This window comes from Helianthus annuus, chromosome 1 (assembly GCF_002127325.2).
Source record: "Helianthus annuus cultivar XRQ/B chromosome 1, HanXRQr2.0-SUNRISE, whole genome shotgun sequence".
In the NCBI taxonomy this organism is placed as follows: domain Eukaryota; kingdom Viridiplantae; phylum Streptophyta; class Magnoliopsida; order Asterales; family Asteraceae; genus Helianthus; species Helianthus annuus.
Window position 1 is genome coordinate 146,761,062 of NC_035433.2, and position 22,042 is coordinate 146,783,103.

Sequence of the window (22,042 nt, forward strand, 5' to 3'; positions counted from 1 at the left end):
AAACACTCTAATTTCAGCCATAAAACACACCTAAAACCCACAAATAACAGAGTGAAAATTACTAAAACACCATATTCAAACCATAATAGTTCATAAAAACTTAAAACACACAATCGTAGAACTATGAATATAAAACACAACATGCTAATCAACATAAAACACAATAATATTTGTTATTCGATAATCAGAGCCTTATCATCCAAAACACAAAACACAACCCACATATATGATGTTTTATTAATCTTTATTTTGTTATTTGTGGGTTTTTGGTGTATTTTATGGTTGACAATTTGGTGTTTTATGACTTTCTACACTTTTTAGGAAATTTGGACTTTCTAGCCAACTCCTAGCCTATATATATATATATATATATATATATATATATATATATATATATATATATATATATATATATAAAGTAGGGATATGGTAAAAAGTGTTTAAAATGTGAGAAGGGTAAGAAGTGTTTTAAACCATTGGATATTTGATCTAATGGTTGAGATCAATAGGGTATAAAAATGTAAATTGTGTTTTAATTAGAGAGACCTTATGTAAAATTGAAGGGCAATAGTGTCTTTTTTAATGTTTCAAATATGGTAACCGTATCCTACACAACCAAAAACACTTACATTCACTCCTTTTTCCTTAAATATCGGAATTAATAACCAAGATCTAAATCGGAAGCCTCTTTGTTTTATATAAGATTCAAGGCGTGGTGTTTTACGTTTAGAAGAACTGTAATCAGATTCATGGCATGGTGTTTTAAAACATCCAGATAAATTGACTATGATTCAAGTCATGGTGTTTTATCTGGAATCCAGAAAACACCATGACTTGAATCATAGTGTTTTATCTGGAGACATTGTTCAATATAAAACATGACTATGATTCAATACAAAACATTCCCAGATTTTAAAACACCATGACTATGATTCAAGTCATGGTGTTTTATCTGGATAATCAACACAAAACATTCACAGATTTTAAAACACCATGACTATGATTCAAGTCATGGTGTTTTATCTGGAGACATTGTTCATGGCGTCGTGTTTTAAACATCTGGAGACATTGTTCATGGCGTGGTGCTTTAAAACATCTGGAAACATTGACTATGATTCAAGTCATGGTGTTTTATCTGGAATTCAAGTCAGATAAAACACCATGACTTGAATCATAGTCAATGTCTCCAGATGTTTAAAACACCACGCCATGAACAATGTCTCCAGATAAAACACCATGACTTGAATCATAGTCAATGTCTCCAGATGTTTAAAACACCACGCCATGAACAATGTAACCAGATGTTTAAAACACCACGCCATGAACAATGTGTGATTAAAAGATGTTGCGATTAAAAGATGATGAAGAAGATAAAACAATCATATGTATAAAATCGTAAAAACAAATATGTTTCCTAAAATTTCTCCTAATTCAAAATTCGATTCAATCCCTATAAAAACTCATCGCCAGTTTTTTTTTGGAAGTTATCTTGGAAATCAATTAAATGATAAGAATGTCAAATTACTAATATACCCTTTTGAATTAATTAGGATAAAGGACACTTGTCATTCCCAAATTATTTCTCACACTTCTCACAAAAGTTCCACTTTGTACAGGATCCTCTCCGTATATATATATATATATATATATATATATATATATATATATATATATATATATATATATATATATATATATATATATATATATATATATATATATATATAGGGTGGGAGTTGGCTAGAAAGCCTAAATTTCCTAGAAAGTCTAAGAAACAATAGGGAAGTGACATGTGGCTTTTAGTTTTTTTATTCAAAAGGGCATGATGGTAATTTGATTATTAATTTAATTTTGGAATATTATATATTCTAAACTAACTATCCAGATATTTATTTATGGAAACATATATCTCTTTGACTATTTCAAATCATTACGATTTCAAAAGGGCAAATACTTTAAATTACGAAGTTCAAATCATTAACAATTTCTTCACGTTGTGTTGTATCAGTTACAGTTACTGGGTTCATCACAATGTGTTTTATCAGTTACTGGTTGATATGATTTTTGTCATTCTTGATGTTGTGCTTTATCAGTTACTTACTAGTTCACGTTGTGTTTTATTAGTTACTGGTTTCATCACAATGTGTTTTAGTAGTTACTGGTTTCAGTTACTCTTTTATCACAACGTGTTTTATCAGTTACTAGTTGATATGATTTTTGGCATTCTTGATGTTGTGTTTTATCAATTACCGGTTTCATCACAATGTGTTATACCAGTTATGATTCATGAATGGCATGTTCTTTTTGTATTTTATCTATTGTTTCATCCCAATGTGTTTTATCAGTTACTACTAGTTGATGTGATCTTGACATTCTCGATGTTATGTTTTATCAGTTACTGGTTTCATCACAAAGTGTTTTATCAGTTACTGGTTCCAGTTACTGTTTCATCACAATGTGTTTTATCAGTTACTGGTTCCAGTTACTGTTTCATTACAATGTATTTTATCAGTTACTAGTTACTGGTTGATATGATTTTGGCATTCTTGATGTTGTGTTTTATTAGTTACTGGTTCACGTTGCGTTTTATCAATTGGCTTTCTTGATGTTGTGTTTTAGCAGTCAGTCACTAGTTCGTCACATTGTGTTTTATCGCTAAAACACACTACAATGAACACATCTAGATCTGATTTATCGTTATTTTTTGTATGATTTGGTGTTTTCAAATGTGAGGGATTAGAGAGAGAGGAAAAAGAAATTGCGACATTTTTGTAGGTGGTTTTGTGATTGGTAATTATTTCCTTATTTAAAACAACTTAAATGACACATTTACACCCAATCAATTAAATTAGCCTATTTTAAAGACACATATATTACCAAAATGCCACCAAAATAATCTCAACCATTAAACACACTCATCTGATGGCCCAGATCGCTTCCTACGCTTTCTAGGAAAAACACACTTTCCGCAGGATTCCCACTCTATATATATAGGGTAAGGTTCATTTGAGAACCACCTTTACTGTGAGAACCATGACAACCAATGTGAACACACCAAAAAAACCTAACCCCCCCCCCCCAAACCAAGCTAAAATGCTAAAAACTAAACCCCCAAAAAATCTAAAAACACACAAAAAAAAAATTTAATATTTTTTATATTAAGATCGCTACTTTTAGTAGCCAAAAAAATATTTTTTCTTTTTTAAAAAAAAACTTTTTTTTAATTTTTTTGGTAACGAAATATAGCTTGCAAAAAAAATTTTTTTTGTGTTTTTTAGCTATTTTTGTAGTGTTTATATTGGTTGTCGCGGTTCTCGCAATAAAGGGTGGTTTCTAACGGATTCTTCTTCTATATATATATATATATATATATATATATATATATATATATATATAGGGTGGGGTTCTAGAGTGAGCACTAATATATTTGTGAACTGAGTGAACAAATCCTGGCTATTGATCTACACACGTGTGTGGCCAGGATCTCATCATCAAATCGTAAAATACACACGTGTGTGGCCAGGATTAGTTCACTCAGTTCGCAAGCTACATTAGTGTTCACTCTTGAACCTAATCCTATATATATATATATATATATAGGTTAGGTTCATTTGTGAACAACTCCCTTAATAATAAACTGTGTGAACTAATTCTAACATTGATTATCAATACACAAGTCTAAATCAATGGCCAGGATTTGATAATGAAAATACACTAGTATATTTTACGATTTGATTATGAAATCAATGGTTATGGTTTGCTCACTCGGTTCACAAACACACTAGTTGTGAGAACTTAGAGAACTCAGTCTTTCCGTGCGAGTTTTACCCCCATTTTATTCACACCCATAAATTCAAATGTTTAGAAAGACTGCCATAAAAAATAAAAATAAAATTTCGAAGTGGTGTTTTTCGCCCCCTTACAGCAGCTGTAAAAAGTGATGTCTAAATTTAAAAAAAAACCAACTTTTTTTTTTTGTTGGGGAAAGTTGCTTTTTCTTATGATTTTTGGTAAAAAAAATTGAAAAAACCTTTCTTAAGGCCGAATTCTCTAAGTTCTCACAACTCGTATAAGTTTTTATTTTACCCTAACCCTATATATATATATATATATATATATATATATATATATATATATATATATATATATATAGGGTAGGGTTCATAAGTGAACAATGATTTATTTGTGAACAAAATGAACTTATCATGACCACTAATTTTGTAGATCTAGATTTTTTCTTTAATGGCAAGATTGTAATTATTTTTTGTAACTTACAAGTATTTTAATAGACAAAAGGGTATAATTGTATATTTCTATCTTCATTTAATTAATTAATTTTCTCTCTCTCCTGATTTTCTCTTTCCAATTAAAAGAATATTTAATTACATTCTCTATATTTTTTTTCTCTCACATATTACCTAACTTAATATTTCATAATTTTACAAACATTATCAAATATTGTTCCAGCTAGAACACAATTAAAAATATTTAATTACATTCTCTATACATATATGTATTAGATCAATGTTTGATGAAAAGATGTATAGTGGAAACAATATGTAGTAATACACAAGTGTATAAGTCTGATATACATCGACATGTATACACTATGTACTTGAATAATACACAGGTGTATACGTCCGGTATATACCGACCCGTATACACATATGTACTTGAATAATACACAAGTGTATAAATCTGGTTTATACTAACCCGTGACAACAAGATGTAATAATACACACATGTATAAGTCTTGTATATACTGACCTGTATACACATATGTTAAAAATCATAATTTAATTAGGTTTAATATTTAATTTTAAAAGAAACATAACAGTTTATATAAAAATAACATTAGCCCTTCAATCTCTTGTAATTAAAATAATAGAGAAATAATTAAAGATGAGAGAGAGAGAGAGAGTTAATAGTGGAGAAAATTAAGGGATTTTAATTAAAAGTACTTGGCTAATGTCAATCATACCCTTTTATTCTAAAAAATGATCAAGGGCCAAGATTAGTTCACTTAGTTCACTCTCAACAAGTTGTTCACTCATGATCCTAATCCTATATATATATATATATATATATATATATATATATATATATATATATAGTGGGTTTTTTCCTAAGTAGCCTAACAAAGATTGTAAAGAAGACATGTGACACTACTTATAAGTAAGATAGAATGACATTCTACTCCCAAAACACGAACTTTCACCAATATTGTTTTCTCAAAAATAAAACACAAAAAAAGTAGGAAAAAATAGCACAAAAAAAATATAGAACGAAAAAACTAGTACAAAAGATCCAACACAAAAAAAAATTAATACAAAAAATTCAGCACAAAAAATGTAACACATAAAAATATAGCCCAAAAAATCTAGTACAAAAAATCTAGCACAAATATATAGTACAAAAATCGAGGAAAAATGCTCTACAATATAGAAATACAATACATTTTTTTTTTGCTTTTTAGTTATCACATTTTATATAGCAATAGAGTAGTCAAATTAAAGATAAAAAGATGTTTGATTTTACGGTGCAATTTAAAAAAAAAAATACTGTCATACAAAAGAATTATAAACGTTTAAAAAATAAAGTGAAATACGCATGTGTCTTACATGTGTGTGAAGAAAGAAAGGCGATAAATGGCTATTCCAAAAATATCATTGTACTCATCTTTTTTCTTACATTTTAATTTTAACAATTGATTTGAAAAGTGAAAGGTTAAGATCACTTTTTATCCTACTTAGGCAAAATGAATATTTTATTTGATCTTATATATATATATATATATATATATATAGGATTAGAATCGTGTAAAAAATGTTATACAACATAGAAATACAACATATTTCTTTTTTTGTTTTTTTAGTTGTCATATTTTATATCGCAATAGAACACTCAAATTAAAGATAAAAAGATGCTTGATTTTATGGTGTAATTTAAAAAAAATAATGTTGTTTAAAAAGCGAGGTGAAATATGCATGTGTCTTACACGTGAAGAGAGAATGGTGATAAGTAGGCTATTCCAAAAATTTCATTGCACTCCTTTTTTTTCATACAGTTTTCATCTTAACAATTGATTTGAAAAGTAAAAGGTTAAGATCCCTTTTTCATCCTACTTAGACAAAATGACCATTTTTTTATCAAATATATATATATATAAAGGGTTAGGATCTTGTAAGGATCAATAAACTAATTGAAAAACTTGAGAAGCATTCTGTAGCACACATTTTCTCTAAACAAAAATGGAAAAAAAACACTTATGAAGAGAGAATGGTGATAAATAGGCTATTCCAAAAATTTCATTGCACTCCTTTTTTTTCATACAGTTTTCATCTTAACAATTGATTTGAAAAGTGAAAGGTTAAGATCCCTTTTTCATCCTACTTAGACAAAATGACCATTTCTTTTATCATATATATATATATATATATATAAATATAAAGGGTTAGGATCGTGTAAGAATCAATAAACTAATTGAAAAACTTGAGAAGCATTCTGTAGCACACATTTTCTCTAAACAAAAATGGAAAAAAAACACTTATGAAGAGAGAATGGTGATAAATAGGCTATTCCAAAAATTTCATTGCACTCCTTTTTTTCATACAGTTTTCATCTTAACAATTGATTTGAAAAGTGAAAGGTTAAGATCCCTTTTTCATCCAACTTAGACAAAATGACCATTTTTTATCATATATATATATATAAAGGGTTAGGATCGTGTAAGAATCAATAAACTAATTGAAAAACTTGAGAAGCATTCTGTAGCACACATTTTCTCTAAACAAAAATGGAAAAAAAAAACACTTATGAAGAGAGAATGGTGATAAATAGGCTATTCCAAAAATTTCATTGCACTCCTTTTTTTCATACAGTTTTCATCTTAACAATTGATTTTAAAAGTGAAAGGTTAAGATCCCTTTTTATCCTACTTAGATAAAATAAACATTTTATTTGATCATATAAACACACACACACACACATATATATATATATATAAAGGGTTAGGATCATGTAAGAATCAATAAACTAATTGAAAAACTTGAGAAGTATTCTGTACCATACTTTTTCCCTAAACAAAAATGCAAAAAAAAAAAAAAAAAAAAAAAAAAAAAAAAAAAACTTTTTTGGAAAAAAATCAGAGCTTTTTCGGTTAGGGTTTTTTTTTGGATATTACACATACATATATGATATATGTGTTTAAATTGAAATATAGATATTATACATTTATGTTTGAGGGGAAGGATTTAGGTTTTAGCTATAGGGTTTAGAATTAGTATTCAGGGTTTAACTTTAGGGTTTAGTTTTCGTTTTAGCTTTAGTGTTAGCATTAGTATTTAGGGTTTAGCTTTAGGGTTTAGTATTAGTATTTAGGGTTAGCGTTTAGGGTTTATACTTAGTTTTTAGGTTTTAGCATAGGTTTACCTTACAATTTAGGGTTTAGCTTTAGGGTTTAGAGTTTTTTTGTTCGGGATCGATGAGCGGTTCCAATGCCGCTAGAATGAGCTCACTCGGAATTCGTATGACCCAGTTTTCTACACTTCTTAGGTTAAGGATATATATGTTTCATAATATACGCGTATGTATACTTTAAAAATTGACTATATACATATGTGTATAATTCAAAATTTAAAATATACATATATGTATATATTAAAAAAAACCTCTTAGAAACGCGCGATTAGAAGTTTTCTTTTTTCTTGGAGAAAATCTATTGCTATATATATATACATATATATATATATATATATATATGTATCACTCATGTTCACAGAATGGTGATCCCCATCTAGGCCGTCGCATTTTAACGCCCAAGGACCAAGAGGCAGTGTATGGTGGCGTTAAAGTCCGACGTGGGATGGGGCGTTAAACTATACTAGTGAGCCTAAGAAAAAAAAATAAAACCCCACATCAAGACAGAATTAGGATCAACACAATGAATATACACGTAAGGCCTTGGGACATACTACCTCTTTAAGTCCACCTAAGTGCCACATAATCCATTTCCCCCATTTCACTTAGCCTCACTCGAAGGAAATGATTTAATCTCATTAACTTCATTTAACCCTATTTTTTAGTAGTTTTCGCTTTATAAAAGAAAACAATAATTAATTCAATTTCTTAACATCCGGTTAACATATAACCCCCTTAACGCCCCTTAACACAAGGAGGGAGTGGTGTGCAATGTCGGTTAAGATGTCATGTCACAATTAACGCCCAATATATTAGAGTACACCTCATGGCCTAAATGGAAAACATAAACAATACAATGATTTGTGTTGTTCACCTGCTTAATGCTAAAAAAAAGCTTATGATTCCAAATTTAACATAAATTTCAACTTCTTCCGCGAGATAACTTCTTCACAAATTAATCTTAACCTAAAATTACTCCTCAATTTGAATATATATACCAAATAATAAAGCTCTTGATGTCCATGCTTGATATCAAAAGGTAATTAACATTCATTTAAGTCCAACATTGGTATGTAAAATGTAATGTAAATGTACTAGCTTCTTGCTAGTGTATAATACATTCTCCATTAAAAGAGTAGGTGTATAAACTTCAATGCATCAATTACTTTATATTTACAACAAATAGAATGCAAAACAATATATACTAATTCATACCGAATTTTGGACATCGATTTTAATTTTATTGGATTAATTGTCAAGTACTTCATTGAGTCTCTAATGATTCACAGGAAAAAGGCATGGATATTATTAGAATTTCATTAGAAGACATAAAATATGCCACAGATAATTTCAGTGATGAGAAGTGCATTGGAAGAGGTGCATTTGGGAAGTTATTCAAAGGACAACTTCGACATGCTAATGGACATAAAATCATTGCTGCAAAGCGGTTGAATACGATGAATGGTGAAGGAGTTCGCGATTTTTTTCTAGAGCTAAAAATTCTTCTCAAGTTTACACACAGGAATGTCATTGGTTTAGAAGGTTATTGTGACGAAATGGGTGAAAAGATTATTGTTTATGAGTATGCGCCTAACTCAAGTCTCGATAATCTGCTAAACGACGCTAGTCTTACATGGAAGAAACGGCTTGAAATAGGCATTGATGTTGCAAGTGGGTTGGATTTTCTTCATGGAGGTGTTCTAAGACGAGAAATGGTGTTACATAGGGATATGAAGAGTAGTAACATTCTACTAGATAGGAACTGGAAAGCGAAAATTGCTAATTTTGGGCTTTCCTTGATAAGTCCAAATATTCAAGATACCAACTATGTCATAGAGGAGGATCCTGCAGGTGCAGGGTACATCGACCCAGCATACCTGAAAACACATACAATAAGCAAAGCTGCTGATATATATTCATTTGGTGTGGTTTTATTTGAGATTTTGTGTGGGAGATTGGCGATTCCAACAGGTGTGGATGTCCAGGATAAAGAACAATATCTAGGTCCTTTGGCTAAAAACTTCCATGAGAAAAACAAACTTCAAGAGTTCGTGTTTGAGGGTATAAAGGAACAAATTGTGCCACAATCATTATCTACGTTTGCAGATATTGCGCATAAATGCTTACATGATGATTGGCATCAGCGGCCAACAGCAAGTGAGGTGGTTGCACAGCTCAAGGAAGCGAAGGAATTCCAAGTAAGTTTCGTCGTTGCACAAAAGTTACATTCTTTACTAGAATTGATATTGGTTAAAAAAACGTATATTTGAGAAATAAATTAAATTTCGTTTCATATATATACACATCTATATTTCAAAATGTAAATGGAATTTTTAATGATTGAAATTACTTAACTAATATATAGGAGGATTGTGGAATATGGGAGCCCAAACTGCCTAGTGACTACAAGGAAATAATCCAACAGTCGAAAATCCCGGAGATCTGCTATACCAAAAAGAAAGAGGTTGTTTACAACATGTTACATACAGGAATCCTCATTCAAAATGGCAACGTGGTAAATAGCTCGTTCCCTTATCTACTTCATTTTGTTTTTATATTGGGGCCTCATCTACTTCATTTTGCTTTTATATTGGGAAGTGTGAAGTTCTGTTTCAACTCGTATATCAAATTTAATGTCCCTGTATTTCAAAATACCAATCTTACACGTTTACTCCTTTCATTTACCTCCATAACATATTTTTGTTCTTTTTACTAATAATTTCATAAATCTTCCACCAAAATCAAAATCATTACTGTAGCTTCTGACTTCGCCTTTCTTCTTTTTATCTTGTTCTGAATAACATACTCCAAATTCAATTATGTTTAGAACTGGAAGGAATATTATTTGATAGGTTTTTCTCGGATCAGTGTATGTTTAATGTTTTGATTTTAAATGAAAGGTTTGTCTAGTGCTAATCACGCAATGCATTAATATGTCAAAGATTTTAGGGGGAGTTTGATACACACAGTGAATTGAATCAAAGCAAAACTCACAACTCACAAACACACTTGTGGCTGAATGCCAATTTTCTGATTAAAACAAAAACAACGTTTACACTTGAAAAATGCAGAAACATAACAACTTTAAATAACTAGTCAAAGAGACCCACTAAGCCACTACTCCACTACCTAAAATAACGGAACTAACTGACCCATTACTTGAAAAGAAAAAACACAAATAAAACACATGCTAGAACAGGGAAAACAATAGACAATCCAATGTGCATGTGATGCACACGTGAACCAGCAGCCTAAAACAAAGTCACGGATGTTGCACATGCTTCAACACTCCCTCTCAACATCCAGCTCCATTAACCTCAGCTTCTCACAGAACATCAGCAGCTTTGCACTCGCCAAACCTTTTGTAAACATATCAGCAGCTTGGTCTGTAGTATCAACCCATTCCATTTCAATCTCACCTTTTAACACCTTTTCTCTTATAAAATGGTAATGAATCTCTATGTGTCTAGTACGAGCGTGAAAAACAAGGTTCTCAGCCAAATTAATCCCCGGCATATTATCACATAGCAACCTAACTTTGTAGTTTACTACTTGGTTTAGGTCACCCAACAACTGAACCAACCAAGCACACTCCTGTGCAGCCATGGCGGCTGCCCTATACTCAGCATCGGTAGTCGACATAGACACCGTAGGCTGTCATTTACTGCACCATGAAACCGGACTTGACCCGAACAGAAAAACATACCCGGTAGTCGATCTTCTTGTATTCAAATCCCCGGCGTAATCTGCGTCACAATATCCCATCAGCTTGGGCTGAATCTCCCTCTTAAACAATATTCCTTGCCCTGTAGTTCCTTTCAAATACCCAATTCGAATGGCAATAAGATGAGGCTTGTGAGGGTCTTGCATAAACCGGCTCAACACACCAACAGAGAATGACAAATCTGGCCTTGTAAGTGTGAGATATATCAGACTCCCAACCAGCTTCCTCCCAACCAGCTTCCTGTACTCGAATGGATCTTCAAGTTGTCTCCCAACATTAGCATATAATCTCATGCTTGAGTCCATTGGTGTTGCAGCAACTTTACATGAAAACATCCTGAATTTATACAGCATACCAGTTGCATATTTTTTCTGATGCAACACTACTCCTTCTTCACTGTAGTCTAGCTCCAATCCCAGAAAATGTACCAACCTGCCCAAGTCTTTCATCTTAAACCTCACACACAGATTAGCTTTCAGCTGTGTGATTTCTTCTTGCAGATCCCCGGTAATAATGAGGTCATCCACATAGACCAAAACCACTACAACTTGTGCACCTAATTTCTTGACAAAGAGACTTGAATCTGCATGGGTTAGTTTAAAACCATTTAAATCTTACCGAACCAAGCTCTCGGTGATTGTTTTAACCCATATATAGCTTTCTGTAGCTTGCACACATACTCTGGATGTTCTTCACTTTCAAACCCACTTGGTTGATTCATATAGATCACATGATCGAGCACACCATAAAGAAACGCATTGTTCACATCCATTTGCTCCAACGACCACCCTTTACTCATTGCAATGGCTAACAATATTTGAACCGTTGTTAACTTAGCCATGGGGCTAAATGTCTCTTCATAGTTAACGCCATACTCTTGGGAAAAACCACGAGCCACAAGCCTAGCTTTGAACCTTTCCACGGACCCATCGGCTTTCTGTTTGAGGTTGTATACCCATTTGCAACTTACCGGTTTCACACTATCAGGTTTTGGGACGAACTCCCAAGTTTCATTCCGGTATAAAGCTTCCATTTCCTCCTGCATTGCTAGGTACCATTCTTGTTTCAAACAAGCTTCTTCGAACGAACTAGGTTCTGCCCAGACATCTTCAACAATGGCAACATTAGCATATCTTGTATTAGGTTTACGTACCCGTTGAGATCGCCTCAAACCGGGGCTGACTTGGCTATCAGGTTCACTGTTTGTACCAGCATGCCCTTCACTATTTTGACCCGTTGATTCACCTTCAACATACAAATCATCTTCAGTAAACCATAGACTAATTTCTGAATTTTCAAGATCTTCCTTAAGTTGTTCACTATCAAGCAACACTTGCTTCTCAGGAGACCACCATGAAGATTGCTCATCAAAAATCACATTCCTTGATACATAAACCTTGCCACTGCTAGGGTCACTACAACGCCAACCTTTCCTCTATGAATCATACCCTATAACACACAACTAATCGCCTTTTTCTCCATCGTGTGATGAAGATGAGAAGGCACAAACACATAGCATACGCATCCAAAAACACGGAAATAACTCACATTGGGTTTCTTTCGAGTCAACTTCTCATATGGTGATACATAACCAAGCCTTTGTGACGGCACTCGGTTGATCACATAGCAAGTTGCCCGCTTTGCTTCTGCCCAAAAACGACTAGGTAAGTTCTTGTCATGAATTAGTCTCTTTGTCACTTCACCCAGATGCCTATTCTTGCGTTCCGAAACCCCGTTCTGTTGAGGCGTATTAGGGCAAGTTAATTGGCGCCTGATAAGTTTTCTCTTGAGATAATTATCGAATTCAGCGGACACATACTCTCCACCATTGTCAGACCGTAAACACTTCACTTTGCACCTGGTCATTAGTTCTGCATCGACTTCGAATTCTTTGAACTTGCAGAAGACTTCACTCTTTTCCTTCATAAAATAGATCCACACAAATCTTGAAAAATCATCAATGAAAGTAACCATGTACCTGAAACCTTGCATTGAAGATTGTTTTACTGGACCAAAATCATCTAAGTGAACAAGATCAAGGATGTTGGCAGATCGATTATTAGAGGACTTGAATGGAAGTTGCGTAGCCTTGCCGTACTGGCACCCAGAACATACCCCGTCTTTATTTACCTCCAAGTCTGGCAGCCCATTAACAAGTTTTTGTTTCACAATACTGCCCAACTTATCAAACCCTACATGGCCCAATCGTTTATGCCACAAGTCTGCCGTTTGCTTCCCTTTAGCCTTCTCCACACGCAGACTCAGCATTGAGGACATACACAGTCTCAGTTTTACGTCCTTGGAGAATTGGAATTGATGAGGTTTCAAATTATTTGAATACCTTGACATCCTTGGGCCCAAATAAAACATAATTGCCTTCTTCCAGGCACCAAAATCAGGTTCTTTCTCATCCCTGGAACATGGTACACGTCCCTTAGAGTCAACTCCTTCTTACTACTTCCAGGGGGAAACACAACGTCACCAATGTTGGCTATCGGATGCTTTGAGTTATCTGCAATTGTTACAACCCGACTGCCACCATACTTAATTGGATTTTTGAGTCAATTTTTATCACCGGTGAGATGATTGGAACACACGGAAACTACGATCCAATCATCTAGCCGGTTTCATTGTGTTTCAACAGTAGTAGTGAATGCTACGTCTTCTTCAATCTAGGCTACATGAGCTTCTACATCCCAGGCCTCTTCGTTTTCTACTGCAACAACATTACCTTCTTCATTCACCTGTTCGTCGCAATTACGTGCCATGTGACCCCTATTACCACATTTGTAACACTTAAACGGGAACCGCTTACCCTGAAAACGAGTCTTTCTGTCACCCGATGGTTACCACGATCAAAATTGTCATTCTTTCTGTCAAGTTGATCATGATTTTTGTTTTTATCATGATTCCGGTTCATGTTACGTGGCTTATTCTTGTGCCGACCCTTCGACTTTTCAGCGTATGAAGCTTGATCTTCCTGCTTCGTACTGGATCCAACTGATAGGCCCCCAAACTGTTTGGCTAGTGCTTCTTGGCTAGCCAACAGGTTCTCAAATTCGCCTAAAGAAGGTTGTGTTGGCCAGCCCTGAACCGCAGCAACAAAGCTCCTATACTCAGGCTTCACACGGACTGCTGATCAAGATCACCGATCTCGCGACATAGAGCTTTGACTTTGTGAAAGTATTGTGAGATTGTTAGATCGCCCTGAGTTATACTGAATAGCTCATTTTCTAACAGTTGCAGCCTAGCCTCATTTTTCTTTAACAAAACTTCAGCTAGGGTATCCCACACCGCTTTAGGATTCGCTGCATCCTTGATATGATCAAGGAGTTCTTCTTCCATCGTTGTCTTGAGTACGAACATTGCTTTTCCTGCTTTGACTTTTCACTTCCGTAGAGCTCCATCTTGAGTCTCTCTTGGGGGTTGCACGGTGTCGTTTCCTTGCACCACTTCCCACAGATCTTGCCCATGCAAATACGAAGAAAGATACGTAGCCCAGGTCTTGTAATTCTGGTTATTCAATTTCTTCACTCCACCGATCAATTGCAGGTCTGACATCTCGAAAGTGGCTCTGATACCACTTGATACACACAGTGAAATAAATCAAAGCAAAACTCACAACTCAAAAACACACTTGTGGCTGAATGCCAATTTTCTGATTAAAACAAAAACAACGATTACACTTGAAAAATGCAGAAACATAACAACTTTAAATAACTAGTCAAAGAGACCCACTAAGCCACTACTCCACTACCTAAAATAACGGAACTAACTGACCCATTACTTGAAAAGAAAAAACACATGCTAGAAAATGTGCATGTGATGCACACGTGAACCAGCAGCCTAAAACAAACTCACGGAGGTTGCACATGCTTCAACAGAGTTTACTGTGGAAATTCTGTTTTTAATCCCCTTGCCCACAATAGGACATGAAGCATCAACACTTTGGAGGGAGTAAGCCTTAGCAAACATCTTGCTTCCATTAGGCTACAAGCTTTTTAGTGTAACGTAATTACATTAGTTCAACATTGTAGAGTAATAATAATGATTACTATTAGAATATAAGCCCTTTGGTGTAACTTAATTACTTAAGTTCAAAACTGTCTAGTTATTTGCACACTTACCATAAAAACCCTACTTGTACTGGAATCACCCATAAATTTATAATTGTCTTGGGGTTTTAGAATTTTTTTTCCCATTTCATTCAATTACTTTGTGTTGGTTTTTCTGTATTATTAAGGGCCTTCACCGCTAGAACTTTGATTTGTTTTCTTTTGTGTGATAGTGGTTTTCGTTGGACGGTAATAACAACAGAAATGAGATGATTTCAGCAAAATTGTTTACATACAAAAACCAAAGTTCACAAAAGTGGATACATAAACGAAGCTCAAGGTTCTTTCTCTCTCTATATATGTGTGTGTGCATAGAATCATGAGAAAAATTCATTTTATTAAGAAAACCATAAAACTTTATATTACGTATATGACATGTTGCATATTTCTAGGTATAACATATTGCATACTTCTAGTTTTCTGAATAAAAAGAGTTTTCTTATGATCTCTCCCGTATATATGGCAGGATCAAATACAAATAGTTTTAGTGTGCTAATTGTATAAATAACAATAGTAGAGTAATTATAATCATTTTACTTTATTTGTTGTAGTGTAAGTAGTTTATAATTAAGTAGAGAGTAATAATAGTTACTCTAGTTATTTGTACACTTTGCACGGAAACTTATTTGTGTAGAATACCACCCCTATACATACATAAACTAAGAGTGGAAGGGGTGCCATGTAGGTAGGGGTTGTGGGTCTATACCCTAAGGGGGTACACCCCCATGACCATCGGATTGCTTTCACGAGTAGGATTCACTGGTTCACATACACGTTATGTTTCTCCACTTTTTGACTGTTACCAATGATTATAAGACTGTTTGACCCACTTAGATGACCGTTTTACCCCCAATGAATTTAAAACGCCAAAAATCCGTTCCACATCATTTCTTGCAGTCTCGTGTCGCCTCTTGAACTTCTTTTCCTTCGGAATTTGAGAATATGGAAAAGATTTCACAAACATAGAGCAAGTAAGGTAGATTCCAGCAGTAAGATAATATCCACGTTTGTATAAGTGATAGTTCACGTAAATGGCCATTTTGGCGCAGTTCCATTTCGTTGAGTAAGAAATAATGGAGATTGTTGTAGCACATTGATGTCGTTTTATGAACCTAGTGGACCACATAAGGCATGTCAAATCCATAAATCTTGAGAAGCCACTGCTCCAAGCATAACTGTCGGGTATTGATGATCGCCTCTCGTATATTGGCCACGCTACTCTGCGGGACACATTCTCCAAGCAAAATGTGTACAATCAAGGCTACCCAACATCCTAGGAAGGTGATGTTTCTCCTAATGAGCTTGGTACAAAAGCGCAACGTCGTGGCTTTTTGGTCTATGTAAGAACTCGGGAGTGTATATAGTACATACTGTTTGGTAGAAAATTTGTAGACATTCACGAGAAGTCCTTTCGGACATATTTAAATACTTGTTGGAGTGTTACCGGTTGCAAGTTGTTTAATCGCCGATATGACAATTTGCAACGGTGTAAAACTCTCTTCATTCTCCCATCCATGCCCTCTTAAAACCAAAGATTATTCGCTTCCACGTCACTCACATGTTTTAAGTATAACTTTTTTGACATAAGAAACCTATGACGAAAAAAATCATCATTGTATTTCGGCTCCTTGACAAATAATCTGTCATAAGGATTTTGTGGCATTTCTCCCGATCACGCCGGACATATCTTTTTTACTAGATGTGCCCGTGTCTTCTAGTTCGGCTTGTTCAATGAGAATTTTGAAAAAAAAAATTAAATTACTATCGCTTGAGGAGAAATCATCGTCGCTAATATCGGGTGGAATAAACAACGGTATCCACCATTTTGAAAAATTGTGGTATAAAATGAGAACAGAAATGGTTTGGTTTGTATTGTTTGGTTGTGAATGGTTTGGTTTGTGAGAAATGGTTTGTGAATGGTTTGGTTTAAATAAGAAAATGTAAATAATTTTTTTAAACCTCAACATCATTATAGTCGTTTGAACTCAATTTCAACGGTCGAAAAAAGGCATGAATCCATTCGGTGACTCCTCCCTGGCATTATTAGTTTACCGCATGGTTTAAAGGGCTGGCGGCAGTCTTACTACGCGGTGAGCGGTCACCACTAGCCCTCCCCGATAGACACCCCGGACGCTCTTAGCTATGTTAAAGAGGAAGTGTTGAGCTTAAAGTTCTTAAGAAAAAGTTATTCATAGAAAGTAATTAGCTAAGTTAAAGAGGAAATCATGAGTTTAAAGTTCTTAAGAAAAAGTTATTGATAGTAATTAGCGATGTTAAAGAGGAAATCACGAGTTAAAAGTTCTTAAGAAAAAGATTAAACTCTTCTTTATTTCAGAACAAATTGAATAATAAATCCAGAAAGGAAGTATGTGGCACCAGAGCATTGAAAATATATTGTACTGATTAGTATATATGATCTATTATAATTTGTATTGATTATGATGTATTATTTAATATTGTTTCTATGTAAAAATTGGTAACATCATGCAGTTATCCTTGCTAGGTTATCAAAAGATAAAAAGACTTAGTTTAAACTTTAATATAGGTTTTCATAAGAGAAAAGGACTTAATTTAACCTTTAATATTTTATAACATGTTCAGGTTTAAGAAAGTGCCATTGATGATGGACATTTCAAATCTAAAAATCCAAGCCCACATAAAAGCCCAACTTTTAACTCCAAATGCCATTTATGGGGTTTATCTAGTTTTCATTATTGTTGAACCTGTAGGTCCCTTTTCGCGGAGGATTACGAACCTAAACCTTGTTATACAAACCTACTAGCGAGTGCGGAATCCAAGCTAGCAAGCAAACCGAGTTAGTAGCAAGTAGAGAAACAAACACACAAAGATTCACCGATTAACACTAGTCGTATTAATGCAAATGAAGGTTTCGGTTACAAGCTCAATGTTTACAGAAGTGTTCTATAAACTCTCTAAGTGTGTGTGTGAGTTCTGGGCAGAATGCTCTCTAAGCTTCTATCTCTCGGGTGTGTAAAATGGCAGAACTCTAGAACTCTCAACACATGCATGGGTATATATACCCAGCTCAGCAGGTCTGCTCGAAGGATTCGACAGATGGTCCGAAGGATCATCTGTCGACCACATGTTACACGAAAGATCAGCGTGGACCTCGAAGGATCATCCTTCGAGGTCTAATGGTCGAACCATGGTCGAACCATATCTTTCGATCACCTCGAAGGATCAGGTGTATCCTTCGAGGCTATCCTTCGATCAGAACATCTTTCAACTGTTGTCCAAGTCAAACCGGAGGATGGTTGACTTGGTCAACTTACAACACAAATCAGGACATCGTTTATATCAGACCGAATACAGACAAAGTACAGACACAAGTGCACCAACAAACTCCCCCTTGGCTGTAGCTTTGTCTTTGATCTCTAATCTTTGTCTTGTTCTTCTAAAAGTGTAGACTCGTCTTGAACTTCGACGGTCTTTGGTCTTCAAGTCTTCAAGACTCTGATGTCCTATCATGTCTTCAATGTCGGAGGGTCTTCAAAGTCTTCACGTCTTGAAAGTAGAAAGTGTATCAACAAACTACCCGTATCATGTAGGAAGTGTGTTGACAAACTCCCCCTTAACATAAGCTCCCCCTTGAGTTATGCTCGTGAAATACTTTAACTTTATGAAGTAAGATCCTTCGAGGTGATGATGATGGCCAGCGGCAACTCGATCATCTTCATTCATTGAGTGCCTTCGTGTCTTCATTCCAAAGCTCGTCAACGACCATGTTCTCCTAGCCTTTAGAATCTGCACATGCAAGAAATCTAAACGCGTAATGAGAACAATTGCTTGGAATATAGTTTAAACAAATGACACACGAATGACCATGTCATAATCAAACACCGTCCGACAGTTTGAAAGTTTAATAAAATTTGTCAATTTTAGTTTTTAACTTTCAAAACATGCAAATTTCGACCGTTTATGAAGATTTAGTCAGTTCGGTTTTCAGTCAGGTTTCAGGTAACGAAGACTTGAGCTCCAACATCGTACGATCGAAAATAAAGCAGAAATAAAATCTTTTTGGCTTTTATAAAGTTTATATTAAAACAAGCCTAAAATCTTTTTGGTATTTTTGAAATTAAAAGACAACAATTTAAAATCCTTTGAGTGTTATCAAACGACATCACCGCTAATGTCGTGCTGATATGCACCAAACGATGAAACTGTTTAAAAGAACTAATAAAGGTTAAGCAGTAAATAAATATATACAAACATTCTTTTTGCGAGTTTCGAGGGTAAGAGAATCATATCAGTGTACGGTCATGCCAAAACACTCTTGTTGTTCAGTTAGTTAACATTAAGATAAGCATCCTATAACAATTATCGGTATTGTTGTCCACTTAAGCTCAACTTATCAGATGTAATCATGTTTAGAGGATACGTTAATGTATGATTTATACTTACCGACCGGTGTTCATCCACATCACGACACATTCCCGTATCAAGGTATGCACGAGAGTTCATCTTACCGGTGAGTATACCGATTATCATCTGTTTGACCGTATAAATTGTGAGATACTCACTTATTTTGATTTGAAAACAAGTCCTATGTGATATAATCACTTATTGATGAGGAACTTGATTTTCGTATGCATGAGGGCACAGGTGCAAGTCCGTGAACAGGTCAGTACTTCCGTACAGCAGAGAGACGAACTTGACACCCGGAAAAGTGTGATATTTTATCACTTATTTGATTTGGACATGTGATTGTTTATCACTTATTGAGGTCGAATGCAGTATGCAATATGTACACGTATGTATAGTATCATGGAAGATCTAGACTTGCGTCCCCGTTATTTTTCGGTAAAAGATACAACCATGATACCCAGATGATAAGCAGCATAAAGACCGAATATCTCAGAACCTCGGCAATCTATCAAACGAAATTTCGGTACTAAGACCATATGCCAATGAATGGTTCCCACCTGGTCTTCAGTCGATTAAGATTTATATCACCCTGCACACTTTAAAATGATTGTGAGCCTACCGATACATCTTATATAGAGCTGCTTATCGTTTTGCATTTAAGGTTTAAAGAGGTTTGGATAGACCACTGATGTACTATCATTTTCTCTTTTGCTCGCCAGGAAACTCATTTTTGTTTTTCTATTGTTTTTGTGTTTTTGAATTTTTCGATGTTTTTGGATTTTCCGATTTTTGGATTTACTCCCCCTAAAATCAACAAACTAAGATAAATTTAAAAACACAAAGGTATTTACAAAAATGATTTTCCGATGTTGGTTTTACTCTTGCTTGACCTTAATGCCGTTTACCAATAATAAAAAGTCAAATCTTGATTTGTCAAAAGCTTTGGTAAATAAGTCGGCACGTTGGTCATCGGTGTGGACCTTAACAACATCGATTAGCCTTTTCTCAAAGCAATCACGTATGAAGTGATATTTGATTTCGATGTGTTTGGTCTTTGAATGCTGCACAGGATTTCTAGTGATATCTAAAGCAGCAGAATTATCAACGTAAATAGGAGTAGTTAGGAATTCAAAACCGTAGTCCCGCATTTGTTGTTGAATCCAAAGTACTTGGGAGCAACAACTTGAGGCAGCAATGTATTCAGCTTCGCATGTTGATGTAGCTACACACGTCTGCTTCTTGCACTGCCATGTGACTAGGCGATTTCCTAAAAACTGACATCCAGCCGTTGTGGATTTACCGTCGATTTTGCATCCGCCAAAATCAGAATCACTGAAAGCTACCAATTCAAAGTTATTATCCCTAGGGTACCACAGACCGGTGTCGGGGTACGTCTTCAAATAACGAAAAATCCTTTTGACAGCAGCAAGATGTGAGGCCTTCGGGTTGACTTGATATCTGGCAAGCAGGCACGTTGGGTACATGATGTCTGGCCTTGATGCTGTGAGGTACATAAGAGATCCGATCATAGCGCGATAGTTTGAGGGACTAACAGCTTCTCCCTTCAAATCTGGAGTAATTCCGTGATTAGTTGGCAATGGGGTACCAATGGGCGTTGCATCAGACATCTGGAACCGGCTCAAGATGTCACCAACATATTTAGTCTGATGGATGAATATCCCAGACTCCGTTTGTTGTACTTGTAGGCCCAAGAAGAAGGTCATTTCCCCCATAGCACTCATCTCGAATTTATCCTGCATAATGCGCTCGAATTCCCTACACAAGACATCATTAGTAGAACCAAAAATAATGTCATCAACGTATACCTGTACCAGAAGAAGATCTCCATCTTGTTCTTTGATGAAAAGAGTACAGTCGATAAGACCTCTACGAAAACCGTTCTCCAGCAGATAGTGAGATAAGGTTGCATACCAAGCTCGTGGTGCTTGATGAAGACCATAGAGAGCTTTGTTGAGCAACCAAACCCGATCGGGATGGATAGGATCTTCAAAACCTGGAGGCTGTTCGACGTACACCTCTTCTTCAACCACACCATGTAAAAATGCACTTTTCACGTCCATCTGATAAACCTTGAATCCTTTGAAGGACGCATAGGCTAGAAAGATTCGAATTGCTTCGAGACGTGCCACTGGTGCATAGACTTCGTTGTAGTCGATCCCTTCAATCTGACGAAAACCCTGAACGACTAAACGAGCTTTGTTTCGGATAACAACTCCGCGGCCATCCTTTTTGCATTTGAAAACCCAACGGGTACCAATCTTCTTGTATCCAGCAGGTTTCTCTACAAGTTTCCAGACACCCAGCTTCTGGAATTGTTGCAGTTCTTCCTGCATTGCTTCAACCCAAGCATTATCTTTCAAGGCTTCTTTCCACGTTC

At 35.0% G+C, this 22,042-nt stretch overlaps 1 protein-coding gene across 1 annotated transcript; it reads left to right on the forward strand.

The window, feature by feature from the left end:
- Positions 1 to 8,711: 8,711 nt before the first annotated feature.
- On the forward strand, positions 8,712 to 15,818 carry LOC110933885 (receptor-like protein kinase ANXUR2). The gene is made up of 5 exons (XM_022177090.2): positions 8,712 to 9,617; positions 9,785 to 9,934; positions 15,432 to 15,538; positions 15,651 to 15,711; positions 15,810 to 15,818. Exons 1-5 carry the CDS (start codon positions 8,718 to 8,720, stop codon positions 15,816 to 15,818), a joined length of 1,227 nt encoding a protein of 408 aa, XP_022032782.2. The 5' UTR covers positions 8,712 to 8,717.
- Positions 15,819 to 22,042: the final 6,224 nt, after the last annotated feature.

What these genes read in the sequence shown, in the direction of transcription:
- LOC110933885 (XM_022177090.2), top strand. Translation starts at nt 8,718, where the DNA reads ATGGATATTATTAGAATTTCATTAGAAGACATAAAATATGCCACAGAT. An exon ending in AGGAAGCGAAGGAATTCCAA is followed by an intron (nt 9,618 to 9,784) that starts GTAAGTTTCGTC and finishes ACTAATATATAG; the next exon opens with GAGGATTGTGGAATATGGGA. An exon ending in ATACATAAACGAAGCTCAAG is followed by an intron (nt 15,539 to 15,650) that starts GTTCTTTCTCTC and finishes GCATATTTCTAG; the next exon opens with GTATAACATATTGCATACTT.